Source organism: Eublepharis macularius, chromosome 11, assembly GCF_028583425.1.
Source record: "Eublepharis macularius isolate TG4126 chromosome 11, MPM_Emac_v1.0, whole genome shotgun sequence".
In the NCBI taxonomy this organism is placed as follows: Eukaryota; Metazoa; Chordata; class Lepidosauria; order Squamata; family Eublepharidae; genus Eublepharis; species Eublepharis macularius.
The window spans coordinates 80,518,398-80,532,497 of NC_072800.1; the positions used below are offsets into that span (position 1 = coordinate 80,518,398).

Below are 14,100 nucleotides of genomic sequence, written 5' to 3' on the forward strand. Positions count from 1 at the left end.
CCCTCAACTAACAGTGCAAAGTAGGTGCAAAACTCCCCTCCCAGAGGCTAATTTAGGAAGAAGGAGAAAAAATTCCTACCTGGCCCCAAAACAGGTGACTGGCTGATCCTGCACTGAAATAGGGTGAGGTGGGTGGGCCGAGCACAAGACACGACTGAGCCAGCCCTACTACCAGTATCTTCAAAGTTGGTTGACTCCAACTAATCAGGGGCGATATTAGAGATGAAAAAGAGCCAGTTTGGTGTAGTGGTTAAGAGTGTGGGACTCTAATCTGGAGAACAGGGTTTGATTCCCCACTCTTCCACTTGAAGCCAGCTGGATGACCTTGGGTCAGTCACAGCTCTCTCAGCCCCACCCACCTCACAGGGTGTTTGTTGTTGTGGGGATAATAACATACTTTGTAAACCGCTCTGAGTGGGCATTAAGCTGTCCTGAAGGGTGGTATATAAATCAAATGTTGTTATCATCATCATCATCATTATGCTCGTGAGCAGTCCCGTCTGTGCCTGCACAGAAGACCTCAATGAGCAACAGTTACAGGTTAAGTGCGACTCTGTTTTCTTATTAGTGATTCTGAGAGAGGCTGTTATTTAAACATTGGAGCCTTCCTCCTTTTGAAGGTTGTCTTCACTCCCGGGGCTTAATTTTCAGGAGCCTCTGATCCTATAAGTGCATGCTTGCTCAACTATATGCCTTGCACTAATATGGAGACAATGGACATGGATGTACATGAGAAGAAAGGTTTGATGGCACCTGACACAGGGAGGGCACTTTCGGGTCGCTTATGAAAACATGAAGTTTCCTTTAACTAGAATCAAATCAAGCAATTCAGTACCACCTGCTCTAATTGGCAGTGGCCGTTTAGAGGATGAGAGGAAGGATTGAAAATGGTTATACCTTTGAGGGAACAAAACAACTACACTACTAATGCATGGGGGGCACTGAATAGACCCTGAAATAAGTTATAGAAATAATAATAATGAAAAACCTTGACCTTGATACCTAGCTGCAAAGGGGAAAAACTGTATTTAATTATATTAAGTTGTATTTCCATTTGGTGGTACAGAACAGCAGCAGGCATACCAGAGAGAAAATATAAGAATATTCAGATTTTTTTTTTCATTTTCACCCTCTGTGTCTATTTCTACTTTCCATTTGTGGTATGAGTAAAAAGAGCCCCCAAACCATCAGTGTATATCCTGCAATTTAAAAAAAATTATGATGAGCATGAGATATTACAGAGCAACTAACTTCAGTAAGACTGAGAAATACACGGAGTATTGAATTATACAAATTTATATAAACAAAATGTTATCTCTCACTTTGGATTCATTTTGACTCCTCTTTCAGGCAAAGGCTGCTAATTTTATTTTGTTAGCATCTGGGTTGCTTCAAACATTATTTCTACGCAACACTTTTTTAGCATTACATTGGTGCTTAGTAGCTTCATAGTTAGCTAACAAACTACATTTAATTTGTAATAATATATGATTAAAGATAAATAATGATAATGATCAGTGTCTCCTCTTATCACTTTCTACCATATGTTCTTGTCTTAATCTGAGTTATTTTTTTGGAATTCATGTTCAGTATGGCCTCTTTTGCTGTTTACTTCCCTCTGCTCCCTCTCCAGCCATATGGCTTGCATAGCCCAGGAGAATTTACCAGTTTACCTTTCAGCAATTCCATTTTTCATTGTGTCCTTTTTGTATCACCTATTTTTGCATTTTTTGTTTCTACTTCACACTATTTTCAGTGTTACTTGCTGAAAATTACATCCCTTCCTATAGTAGATTTTCTTTAAACCACAAATCATGTTTCTTAAAGGGTTTTTTTTCAGAACACTTTATGCTTTGGCAAAGTCAAAGGCTCAAACTACACATTACATTAAGATAAATCAAGATGGGTAGCCATGTTAGTCTGTCTGTAGAAGCAGAAAAGAGCAAGAGTCCAGTAGCACCTATAAGAATAACAAAATTCATGGTAGGGTATGAGCTTTCATGAGTCACACAGCTCATTTCTTCAGATATCTCTGGCTGGGAGGCCTGAAAAGGTGAACTGTGACTTCTTCAGATATCTGAAGAAGTGAGCTGTGACTCATGAAAGCTCATACCCTACCACAAATTTTATTAGTGTTATAGGTGCTACTGGACTCTTGCTCTTTTCTACACAGTACATTTTGCACATTATTAACACCATGATCATACATGAGCTGCAAGTTCCCTACGTCAATTCAGTTTAGAAGTGGTGTAGGGGCCTGATTTGAATGGAGACTGCGGATGGAAATGGAGCTCCCAATCAGAATCAGGCCCTGTAGAGCTTCTAAATGGAGTTGCCACCGAGAACGTGCAGCTTCCATACTGCTACAAGTCCCTGCTGGGGCTGCATATTAAACATAACATGTAGTTTGACTCTCAAACATGTTTTTGGTACAAAAACCTTCGGGTATTAATCCTGAGTGTATGACAGATAATTGGTTTGCATTGGAGTGTTTGTGGCATAGGTTTTAAAGTCAGTGGATACATAGTCACATTTTCTAGATGAACTGTTGTAGTTACCATGGATAGCAAAAAAGACAAACAAGTGGGTTCCAGATCAAATCAAGCCTGAATTCTCCCTAAAAGCTAAAATGACAAAAATGAGACTGTCTTACTATGGTCATATCATAGTAGACAAGACTCACTGGGAAAAGTCAATAATGCTTGGAAAAATGGAAGGCAGTAGGGCAGAAAGAAGACCCAAAATTAGATGGCCTGACTCAACAAAGAAAGCTTTTTTCAAAGATCTTTTCTAATAGACCAACACCATTACCTTTCAGTTTTGGAAATAGCAGGTTTTCTGTATCTAATACAGGAATTCTACAATAATAGAAAAGTTATTTTCTCGTAAGCCCAAACTGGGACGTGGGGGGGTCATGGGGGATATGCAGGAGGAACTTACTTTACAGAGGACTTCCTTGTTGTGCTGGGAATGATATCATGCTTGGCATGTCAAGGAAGTCCTCCGGAGTATGCAGGAGTGCGCACTGGAGCTCTTATACCCATTCCTCACACTACCCCCCCTCCTTCCAGAAATCTACTATAGGAAGGGATGTAATTTTCAGCAAATAACATTGAAAATAGTATGAAGTAGAAACAAAAAATGCAAAAATAGGTGATACAAACAGTGGCGGGGGGGGGGCAGAAGCTGGGAGCGGGGAATACCACCTCCTCAATGGGGGAATGGGATCCCTAGAAACTGATACTTTGGTCCTAATTCTGATATTTTCAGAATTATCAGAGCTCTAATATCCATCAATCTTCATTGTGCAGTGATCCTACCAGTCCACCCCAAGATAGAAAAAGGGTAATGTAAACTAGTTGTTGGGGATGGGGCTTTGAATGGTACAGTGGGAGGAGTGCTGGACAAGGTTCTAGAATACCCAGGTTCACATCCCCGCTATGCCACGGAAGCTCACTGGGTGACCTTGGCAGGGTGACATTGGGCCAGTCTTGTACTCTCAGCCTAACTTATCTCATAAGGTTGTTGTGAGGATAAAATGGATAAGAGGAAAATTATGTAAGCTGCTTTGGGTCCCTCTGGGACGGAAAGGTAGTGTATAAATGAAGTAAATAAATAAATGAATACATAAATTATAGCTCTGAGGCCTACTTTACATATTACTTCCAGCTCCTTTCACAATTCACAAACTGTTTACTACAAACAAACTACTTTTGAGACTGTCTGCATATCCGGCAATTAAGTATTCCTGGAAGTTTAAATCACCTGTGGTGTATCTAATGCTACCATGGCAAATAAGAACAAAGCTTAAAAAGGGGAACTCTCACAGTGGCTTATAAATGCATCCAGACATAATATGGCGGAACAAATTATTTGTCACCCTGCCAAGGTCACCCAGTGAGCTTCCATGGCATAGTGGGGATTTGAATCTGGGTATTCTAGAACCTTGTCCAGCACTCCTCCCACTGTACCTGTGGGACGGCCTCTTTCATTACGTTCCCAGCAGGGTGTTGCGCTCTGCAGACAAGCAACTCCTGGTTGCTTGTCTGGCCTCAACCAGGGCCAGGGCTTTTTCTGCCCTGGCCCCGGCCTGGTGGAATGCTCTCCCGCTGGAGATCTGGGCCCTGCAGGTCCTGTTACAGTTTCTCAGGGCCTGTAAAATGGAGATGTTCCACCGGGCCTTTGGCTGAGTGCCAGCTGGTGTCCTCCTTCTTCCATCTAAGACTACCACTTCTTCTGGGGCTGCTCTCGGCCATCTGCTATGCCCATATATGGACTCCCAATTTGTTTAAATAGCCTGCTCCTGGACTATTTTAATGACTTTTAAAAAATTATTGATTTTATGTTTTTGTGACTTTTAATGTATTTTTTTAATGTTGTTAGCCGCCCTGAGCCCGTCTGTGGGGAGGGCGGGGTATAAATCAAATCAAATCAATAAATAAATAAAATAAATATTTCCAGCAACTACTTCTGTTTGTTTGTCAATCATTTGATTGCAATGGCACTGTTTATTGAGATCTCTAAATCTCTCTATGAGTTTCCAAAGGTGGTAGTTTTGGACCACATACAGCTAATTTGTACTCCCTCTTTCTCTTCTTTAAAAAAGTGTTGCAGTTCATTTAAAATAAGGAATGTAAAGGTATCTAGCAAATACCGAGGTAGCACATATGCAACCATATTCAGTCATGTAATGTCCATGTTACACTTTAAATTTCAAGGCAAAATTACTAACTCTGGATAGTCTTTTGTTCTAGCTACTTTGTCATCTTTGTGTCCAATTAGTAGAGTTGTCTAGTTCTATATTGAAGTCTAGACCCTCTAATAAATGGAAACAGCATTTTCAGTTTTACAAGGATGTTTAAGATGTTAAAGATCATTATTGAGAAGGGTAAAGAAGCTCAGAATCCAGCTCCAAAGGTTCAGTAACTTGCAGTTTGTGTGGTCAAGAAAGGTTGGAGCTTGAGGGTCTTAATCTGTTCAGCTACCCTTCATTAAAACATTGGAATGGCTGGAATAGCAGAAATAATACAGTACAAAATATAACCTGGTACCACATTTGATACAGTTTGCAAGGGCTAGTTAAAGTGTATTGACAATAAATTAATCTGTTGAATAATCCTGAGTATGTGTCTATACTTTAAAAAGGGTAGATTTTCTCATCTTTTTGGTGGAAGTTCCTGGGTAAAGTTAGGTTCTAATGATTTAACTACTGTGAACATGCAACCAAATAATTACAATTATCCTACATATAGTGTGATCTTGGCTGCTGCATCAGTTTACAACAGTTAATACAGGACAAAATTGAGACTGGATGTGTGTGTGAATAAGTCTTCAGTGCTATGGCTTTTGTTTGTCCTACTAGGGAGAGCTTGCAGAGGGGCTGTCTCTCAGTGGAAGAGCATGTGCTTTGTGTGCAGAAGACTACAGGTTCAATTGTCTGCTACTCCAGTTAAAAGGATCAGACTGTGGGTGGTATGAAAGAAGTTCTTCATCTTAGACCCTGGAGAGCCGCTGTCAGTCCAGGCAGGTAGGACTGACTTTGACAAACAGACGGTCTGACTCATTATGCAGCTTCATCTTTAGCTGTTTCTGCAAAAAGGAGTTTTGGGGGCTTTATTGGTAACAGTCCAGGCTAGTCTGATCTCTGAAGCTAAGCAGGGTCAGCCTTGGTTAGTAATAGGAGACCTCCAAAGAAGAGCCAGGTCACTTTGCGGAAGCATGCAATGGTCTTTTGCCTAGAAAATCCCAGCAGGCGTAATCATTGTGAGAACACTATGACTTTAAGTGGGTGATGCTTAACAGGTTCTACACAACCCAGAGGGCTTTAGAACAAGAAGCCAAGAGATCTGGCTGGGGAAGCTGGTTACTTGCTCTCTTTCTAAGACTGCTTTCTAAATCTTTACCTTACCTTTCTAAGTTATGTAAATAGTTAACAAAAGTTCATCTTATATTGTACTGCATTCTGGATCCAGAAAGTTATTAATAAAGAATGTTACATGTTCCAGAAGTGGGTTGCAATATTCTTGAAATTTCTGTAACACAGTCTCATAACTAGTTTGTTGTTCTTCTCTTCAAGTTGCAAACTATTAAATAAATCTAATGACTCTGATCCACGAATATTTAAAAATATAGCTACCCCTTGTAGCTCCATTCGCTTTCATAAAGAGGTCAAACTCTTGTCTGAATCTTTTCCAGCTTTCTGCTGCATTTCTGAAAAGAGCAAGGGGGGGCTGGAGTACTGAGCTGCTCTATTGTCTATTTGTTCTGTTTGTTTTCCTTGTTTCTCAGATCCTGTACTACAATATGTACCCAGCCACTTCTAGTACCATCCTTTATGAGTAACTTTCTGGATCCAGGCTGCAGTAACATAGACTTTGTTCACTGTTCTGAGTGGGCACTGATCTGTCTAGGAGAGTGGTATGTAAGCCCTCTGTTTCAGACTTCTGTATACTGGATTTCTGTTGGTTTTAAATCTTTGCAAATTTGCATTTATATATACCCTATTACATTGTTTATCGAAATGTTCTTGAAATTGATTGTAGTGACTCACACTATAATTGCCTTGAGTCTCAGTAGGAAAGGCAGACTAGAAATGAAGTAAGACAAACAAATTGTTGTTGTTGTTGTTATTGCTACCACTTCATTGCGCTTTTTACCACCACCGTTGGCGGCCAACGACTTTTAGTTTTCTCTGGAATATCTGGAACAGCAATAGAGAGTGCGCCTTTAAGCATGTGCAGAATGCCTTCCCAATCCTCAGGGCGCCCTCCCGGGCCTCTAAGCTCAGGGCGATCGCCCTTCCATGTCCACAAAGGGAGACTTCACACGAAGCGCCTCGTGGGCTCAGGCCACGGAGGGCGACTAGCTGAAAAGTCAGAGAGACCAAAGGATAACCCTGAGGCTTCCAGGCGGGAAAACAACTGCGCCTTGGCTGCGCGGCCGCCTCCTGCTCCAACTGCCCGCCCTTCGCCTCAGCCTCGTGGAAGTCCACGGCCACAGGCTAGTGAGGCAGCCCCGGCCGGCTTCGCGCCTCCTCCACACCTCCCCGGTGCTGGGCTCTCGCCTCAGAGCTGGGGGCGCTTCCATTTTGGGCTGTCAAGGCGACTCGCCCGGAGGCAGACTCACTCCGTCGTCGCCAGGCCGGCGTTTCTGAGGGGGGAAAGCGGAGGGAGAGGCGCGGGCAGCTAAGGGAAGAGGGCTGAGGGCGGCTCCGGGCCGGCCGCCCTCTCTGAGGGGAGCCCCAGCCGGCGCAGAGGACACAGCGTGGAAGGAGCGGCGAGGGCAAGCCGCGATTGCAGGCGGCGGAGTGCAAGGAGGAGGCGCCTCGCCTGCCGCTGCCGGGAGAGGAGGAAGCGAGGAAGGGAGGGGCCGCCTGGCTGGCTGAGGCGGGCGAGCGGACGGCGCTGGTCGCTGTCCTGGGTGTTGAAGGAGTCGGGGAGCTCCCGCCAACCGCCCGCCAGGGGGTGGCCCGGCATGGACTGAGGCGGCCGAGGGAGACGGAGACCGAGAAGGCCAGGCGAGCGGGCGGGCGCTTGCCATGGGCCACGCATGATGGGGGCTCCCGGCTCCAGCCTCCCGCTTCGCCTGCTGCAGCAGCTGCTCCTGCTCCTCGTCGTCGCCCGCCACCCGCCCCTCCTCAGAGCCGGAGCTGCCGCCGGAGCAGAGGCCAGATTCGGTGAGTGGGAGCCGGTCGGGGTGGCGGATGCGGGAGAGGGCGGGGAAGGGGAGAGGCTGCCGGGCACGGACAGGTGAGCTCGCCAGGGCCGCCCGCAGGCGGGAAAGTGACGGCGAAAGGGGAGGGGAGGGCGGAGGCGCCGCCATCCTGGAGGTCGTGAGGTAACTTGGGAGGAGGCGCGAGACCACCGCGGTCGCCTTCACCACGGCAGGCTTTCTCCCCACGGGGACCTGGCACAGGAATGCCCCTCATCTTTACCACGAGGAGACCCTTCTTGCACACGCCTAGCAAATCGTTCCTTCATTGGTCCCTTCTGGGGGACCACCATTCCCCCTGCCCCACAGGGTTGCAGAGGTCCCCAGGCATCTTCTCTTAATAAGCCCCACAAGCACCTGCATCCACCTCTGATATCAGCTGCTGCTGTCTACCTGGGTTGAAATCCCCACTGCCCATTCCAGGGGGACTACAGGACCCCCCAGGCACATAGTCACCCCACACATAATTTTGTCCCCCTTCCTAAGGCAGAGCCAAGGGACCTCATACTCAACCTCTTAAAATATCCTTTTCCAAATCTAAGCAGCGCTCACTTCAGAAGACAGCCCAGAGAGCATCTGCCCTTGTACTTGGCGGCTCCACGTGTGCTTACTAGCACCTTTGTGCAGCCCCCATATCAGCCTGCCACAGTTACCTCAGAGAACCCTAATTAACATTAACCTTAGAGAAGCCTAATTAACATTGCTCATGCCTACGCACTTAATTGAACTTCTTACAACCAACCTCTTTGGGACTTGTGTAAGATATCTGCCCAAGCAGATAACTAGCTTCTGCATTCACAACACTGAACTGTTGTGTGGGTTTGCTAAAACAAACAGGAGTCTTTTCTCTCCTTAAAGACTAATGACATTTTATTCCAGTGTAAGCTTTTATGAATTAGAGCCCATTTCTTCGGATGAATGGATGTGTTTGCTACAGTCACTCCATCTGACACATCTTACCCACTTACTCTGCAGCAAAGTTGATTTGTTCTATACTCCTTATGCTGAATTCTTCACCAAGAAGCTTCCTTTGACATATCCCCGGTTTTCATCCTTAAATTGGTCACCCAGCTTCAGTCACGCCCTCCACCCTATTTACAGTTTTGTCCTGGAGAGTCATAATTTCATCCTAAAGAGACTTTTACTGCCCCAGTTTTTTACTACCAAAAATAAATCAATGGAATTTGTTTTCCCAAATATCATCCTGCTTGTATTATTCCAATAACATCCTCTACAGTTATACTTATACCATGGAACATTTTCCTTTGTAACCTAAGTCACCCAGGTGAAGCCTTGTAGAGGTCAGAACCTTCCAGACAAATTGATCTTGGCATCACCTCAATAGCTATCAAACCGTCGTCTCAATGAATAACCTGGTCACACATGCTGAGACCTGTTAAAAAGTGTGTTAAAAGTGTTAATTAGTTAAATGTAAACATTTAAAATATGCTACAATTTTTGTAACCCTATTTTGGTATCCCTTCATTTTTAAATATTTTAATATACCAGGAGCCTCAAAAAAAGAAAGTGGCCTGGGCCTCAACCAGTTTGGTGTAGTGGTTAAGAGTGTGGGAGTCTAATCTGGAGAACTGGATTTGATTCCCCAGTCCTCCACTTGAAGCCAGCTGGGTCACTTTGGGTCAGTCACAGCTTCTAGGAGCTCTCTCAAGCCCCACCCACCTCACAGGGTGATTATTGTTGTAGGGATAATAATGACATACTTTGTAAACTACACTGAGTGGGCATTAAGTTGTCCTGAAGGAGGGTATATAAATCAAATGTTGTTATAACCTTTGAAAGGCCCTGCTATCAAGTCACAAGTAACTTATGGTGACCCCTCAAGGGAGTTTTCAAGGCAAGAGATGAGCAGAAGTGGTTTGCCATTGCCTTCCTCTGCATAGTAACCCATGTATTTCTTGGTGGTCTCCAGTCCAAATACTATGTCTAACTTTGCTTAGCTTCCAAGTTCCAATGAGCTTGGGCTAATCAAGCTATCTAGTGCATTTATATACCAGCCTTCCTTCAAGAAACTCAAGGCAGCATGCGTAGTCCTCCCTTCCCCATTTTATCCTCACAACAACCTTGTGAGATATGTGAGGCTAAGAGAAAGAGTGAGAGTGGCTTGAGGTCACTCAACAAACTTCATGGCAGAACAGGGATAGAAATATATGTTAAACACTTGACAAGCAAACTTTTCTAAACAATTATCTTGCCTCAAAGATTATCAAGATAAAGCTCTCTTAAATACAGTTTCACTGAAACTCTACATTGCCAATAAAACCAGATTTACAAATACAGAAAACAAAAAGATTAAAAAATATTTTCTAAAACTAAAAGACTTATACTGGGAAGCTGAATCGGTGTCATTGATTTGTTCATCCTAGACTTCCCTTATTTTGTAGTAAAACTGTTTTCACTGAGATGCCACCTGAGGACTTCTAGTTTTTATAATGATTTATAAGCCAACCTATCACTGTCTTTTCTATTATTGTTGACCCAGCTTGCATATCTGTATTGCTTATCACTGTTGATATCTGGAATCAGATAAACATCCATAACTAGTCTCTAGTAAAAGTTCTGTGTTTATAAGAATAAACTAAAAAGTGAGTCAGGTGTTTTCTGTGCTTGCTGACTTAGCTGAAAAAGACTTGGAATCAAGTTAATACTTTTTACAAGAGGATTCAATGTAAAGGTTAACACATAATGAACTACATATTTATAAAGGAGGGGGCAGGTACTTAAGAAGGATTGTTGACTGGAGGTACTATTACCACAGTTACGACTGACATAGATTCCTTTCTCTCCTAGATCTTGTAAAAAGATGCCTTTCACCAGAGGCATACATGTAGTGGACAATTATAAACAAAAATCTAGCTATGCACTTTTCCTTTTGTTTTTGGTTCATGGTACTGTTGAACATCTATTGGATATGCTTTTGGGATCACAAGAAGGACACACACACAAAATTAGTACATGATTTTTCCCCATTTTGCTTTAGAAGAACAGCATGTGCAGTAAGATCCCTCAGGATTTATTTGAACAAGTATTAAATTCAGTTTAAAGAACAAGCCTGTCCTTGAATTGAAAAAAAGTTTAGAAGTTCAGGAGTAACAGTAATTCTTTTTTATTATGTGGAAGCAATTTATAATCCCAAAAGTCTGTTTGAAATAGAGGAAGGGTCAAGGAAACAAACATCTTGTTTTGCTGTGGTAGAAACAGTTTTTACATATAATTCAAAGTGTTATGAATAGTTCAGGACATAAATTAAGTTTTACAGAATGATGGAGAGAAATTAGGAGTTCAGTCTTAGTCATATTCAGGCCGAGAAGGTAATAAGACATTTAAACAGAAATGGTAGTTGGAGATGTGCAAGGGGCTTCTGTGGCAAGTAAAATTAGCTGCCACCCAGTTCTTGCATGAATGTTCTTTGCACTTTCTGACCTCTCTGAATCCTGGACAGTGTCACGGAAACTTAAGGTGTGAGGAATCAGGCAAGAGAGGTGGATCAGATGTTTCAAAGGGAATAGTAGGATCCGGGAAATGAGGATATTGTACAGTAATGATGACGATGAAGTTTGTATCTAGATAGCTTTCTTTATGAAGTTTGTAGTGCTTGTCTGCAATCTGAAGTGGGCATTAGAGTCCTAAGACCTCTTCTCTGGCTCTGAGAAGAGAATCCATGTCTCTCTGACGCCTACTGGAATGTTGCAGTGGCAGAACCCCAAGTGCAACAAAATCCCTAGTCATATGCCTGATGGCCATATGAAGAAATCAGACATAAGAAACTGGTTGGGTCCTTGCTGCTGCAGCTTTAAAGACATCTGGGTGAGGGAAAGAAAACCTTTGGCTTTGCATGAGAGCTCCCTGTGGCCACCAATGCTGCCTCACTAGTACCACCTTGCAAGTTAGTAAGAAAGGAAAGGAAAAGGTAGGACAGGGGTTAACATCCTAAAGGGGAGGGATTCAGGGACATGCAGAAGGGTTTGGGAATATAACAACAATAACAGCAATAGTGTGCTTATATACTGTCCTTCTGGACAGATTTGTGCCTACTCGGAGCTGTGAACAGTCAGTGTTTGTTCTTATCCCTACAATACAGCTGGGGCTGAGGGAAGTGGCTTACCTAAGGCCACCTGCAGAGCTCATGGCAGTAGTGGGAATTAAACCAGTTGAGTGCTGATTCACAGTCCAGCTACTTAACCACTATTGCTATGGCCTCTCAATAATATAATCAAAAATGCAAGAGTCCTGATTCAGAAAAAAATCCACAGGGCTCAGGAAAAAAAGGCTAAATTTCTGATGGTTTCTGTTTTTGGACAACAACAACAACAACAACAGTGCTTATATACTACTATTCTAGACAGATTACTGCCCCATTCAGAGCAATAAATAAATCAGTGTTCTTATCGCCACAATACAGCTGGGGCTGAGAGTACCTCAAGGCCACCTGCTGAGCTCATGGCAGTAAAGGGATTCGAAGCATCAGAGTGCTGATTCACAGTCCAACCACTTAACCACTATTCTGCAGCAGCTCAATAGCTTTGTTTAACCAATCCATTCCAGATGAAGTCAAGGAGAGTTAACCAATATTTTATATTTTTTAGTAGAAGTTTGTAACTTTATAGAGAGTCTTTTTAGTGGTGAGTAGAGAACAGAAACCAGATTGCAGAAGGTCAAGAGAGGAATTTACATCATGAGTAAACAGCTTGTTGCAGGAGTTTGGAGGCAAAGAGTAAGAGGGAGATAGGATAGTTATAGGGACAACATAGATTGGGAGAGACATAGTATGCCTGGGAAAAAGCAAAGGGAGAAAGTTATATATTGACGGTGTATGAAAGAAAGGGATAACAATGAAAGACCAGCAACCAGGAACCAGGAAGAGATATTGTTTGAAGGGCTACGCTGAGGAGTTGAGAAAAGGACAGGTTAATAATCTTGCATGATATTCTGGGGAAAAGGAAGAAAGGATTGGCATAGGTGAAATCCTGAGGAAAAGGTTATGGAGAATATTTTTAATTTTATTATTGAAGAAGAAAGGAAGATCCTGAGGGTTGGATAAATATCACTTGAGGGCTACAAGTTAACTTCTATTGAACTTAATGTGACTTACTCCAGTGTAAAGTTATATAGATTCGAGTGGCATGAGTAGTAATAGCATTTAATAGCAATAAGGCATATGTAATTGCTTTCAAGAACTTTTTTGATGACACCTCAGAATTGGAGTCATATATCCCAGTAAATCTCAGGGTACCAGACTCTATTTAGAGTTGCCATTCCCCCGCCAAGGGCGGGGGATCCCCAGATCTCCCCTTCCCCCCCTAACGTCCATGTACCTGGCTGGCAGGGGGGCATGCTCCCTGGGTGGTGCGGTGGTGCGGTGCGCCTCCAGGCAGGGGGCACAATCCTGCACTGTGAAAACGGGCGGTAGTGGTGGCAGCGGCAAGAGCAGGCTGCTCTCACTGCTACCGCTGCTGCCGCCTCCCACCACTGCTGCTGCCTCTCACCACCATGGCCCTTGTGCGCCAAATGAGAGTGGGCCGCAGTCGTAGCGAAAGCAAGCGGTGGTGGTGGTGGCACGGTGGTGAAAGCAATAAGGGCCCCTTTTGACCTGGGGATGCCCTTTGACCCTGCGTGACATCACTGGTGGAAGTGACAACACATAAGCCAGGAGCGCACATGCACTGCACATGTGTGCGGGGAAAGGAAGCCGGGGTTAAGTACCAGCTCCCAATCCCCCACCGGGAGACTACAGGGACCTGAGGATCCCCTGTCGAGGGACTCCAGGTCCTTGGCAACCCTAACTATAATGCTGTTGTATGTGCTCCAGTAAACAGTTCTCTGCAGTCTGTTTCCTTGTGTTCAGTAAGAATGATTTATATTCTTCTTGATAATAAAAAAAGATTTAAATATTAGATCAGTAAACGTTCATTATCATACTTGGTCAGTAGAAGTAGCACAGAAATCTTTGAAAGTGCAACCCATAAAAGAGGTTTCATAAGTTACAAGGATCAGTGAAGAAAATAATGTCATTTTCTGCATTTCTACTGGTTGACATTTAAAATGTTTGCCTGGCAACAGTTTTTCATAAAAGAATGGGTACAAATTAGTGGCTTAAAAAAAACAATTTTAGCAAAATCTTATCATTCCATACCTAATACTTCTTTTAAAAACAGAAACAGGGCAATTGTGAGGTGGGCATGATTTACCAGGAACTTTTGTTTGTACAAAGTCCATTTACCTTTTCCTAAGCAAACTCTATTGATCTGAATAGAAATAGGATTAACAGCACCATTACGTTTTTCACTGAGTCTGGAATAAATGAATAACTCAGAGTTTTGTAATTGAAAATTTAAATGTTGTTCAGAACAATAAATGCTTTACAGCCTGATC

The 14,100-nt window shown here is 43.3% G+C and overlaps 1 protein-coding gene across 1 annotated transcript in view; it reads left to right on the top strand.

The window, feature by feature from the left end:
* The first annotated feature begins 7,551 nt into the window (after positions 1–7,551).
* Positions 7,552–14,100, top strand: part of PTPRN2 (protein tyrosine phosphatase receptor type N2) — an 816,843-nt gene continuing 810,294 nt past the window's right edge. The window contains exon 1 of the mRNA XM_054990963.1: positions 7,552–7,675. Coding sequence (XP_054846938.1) covers positions 7,552–7,675 — 124 coding nt within the window. The remainder of the gene's footprint in view (positions 7,676–14,100) is intronic.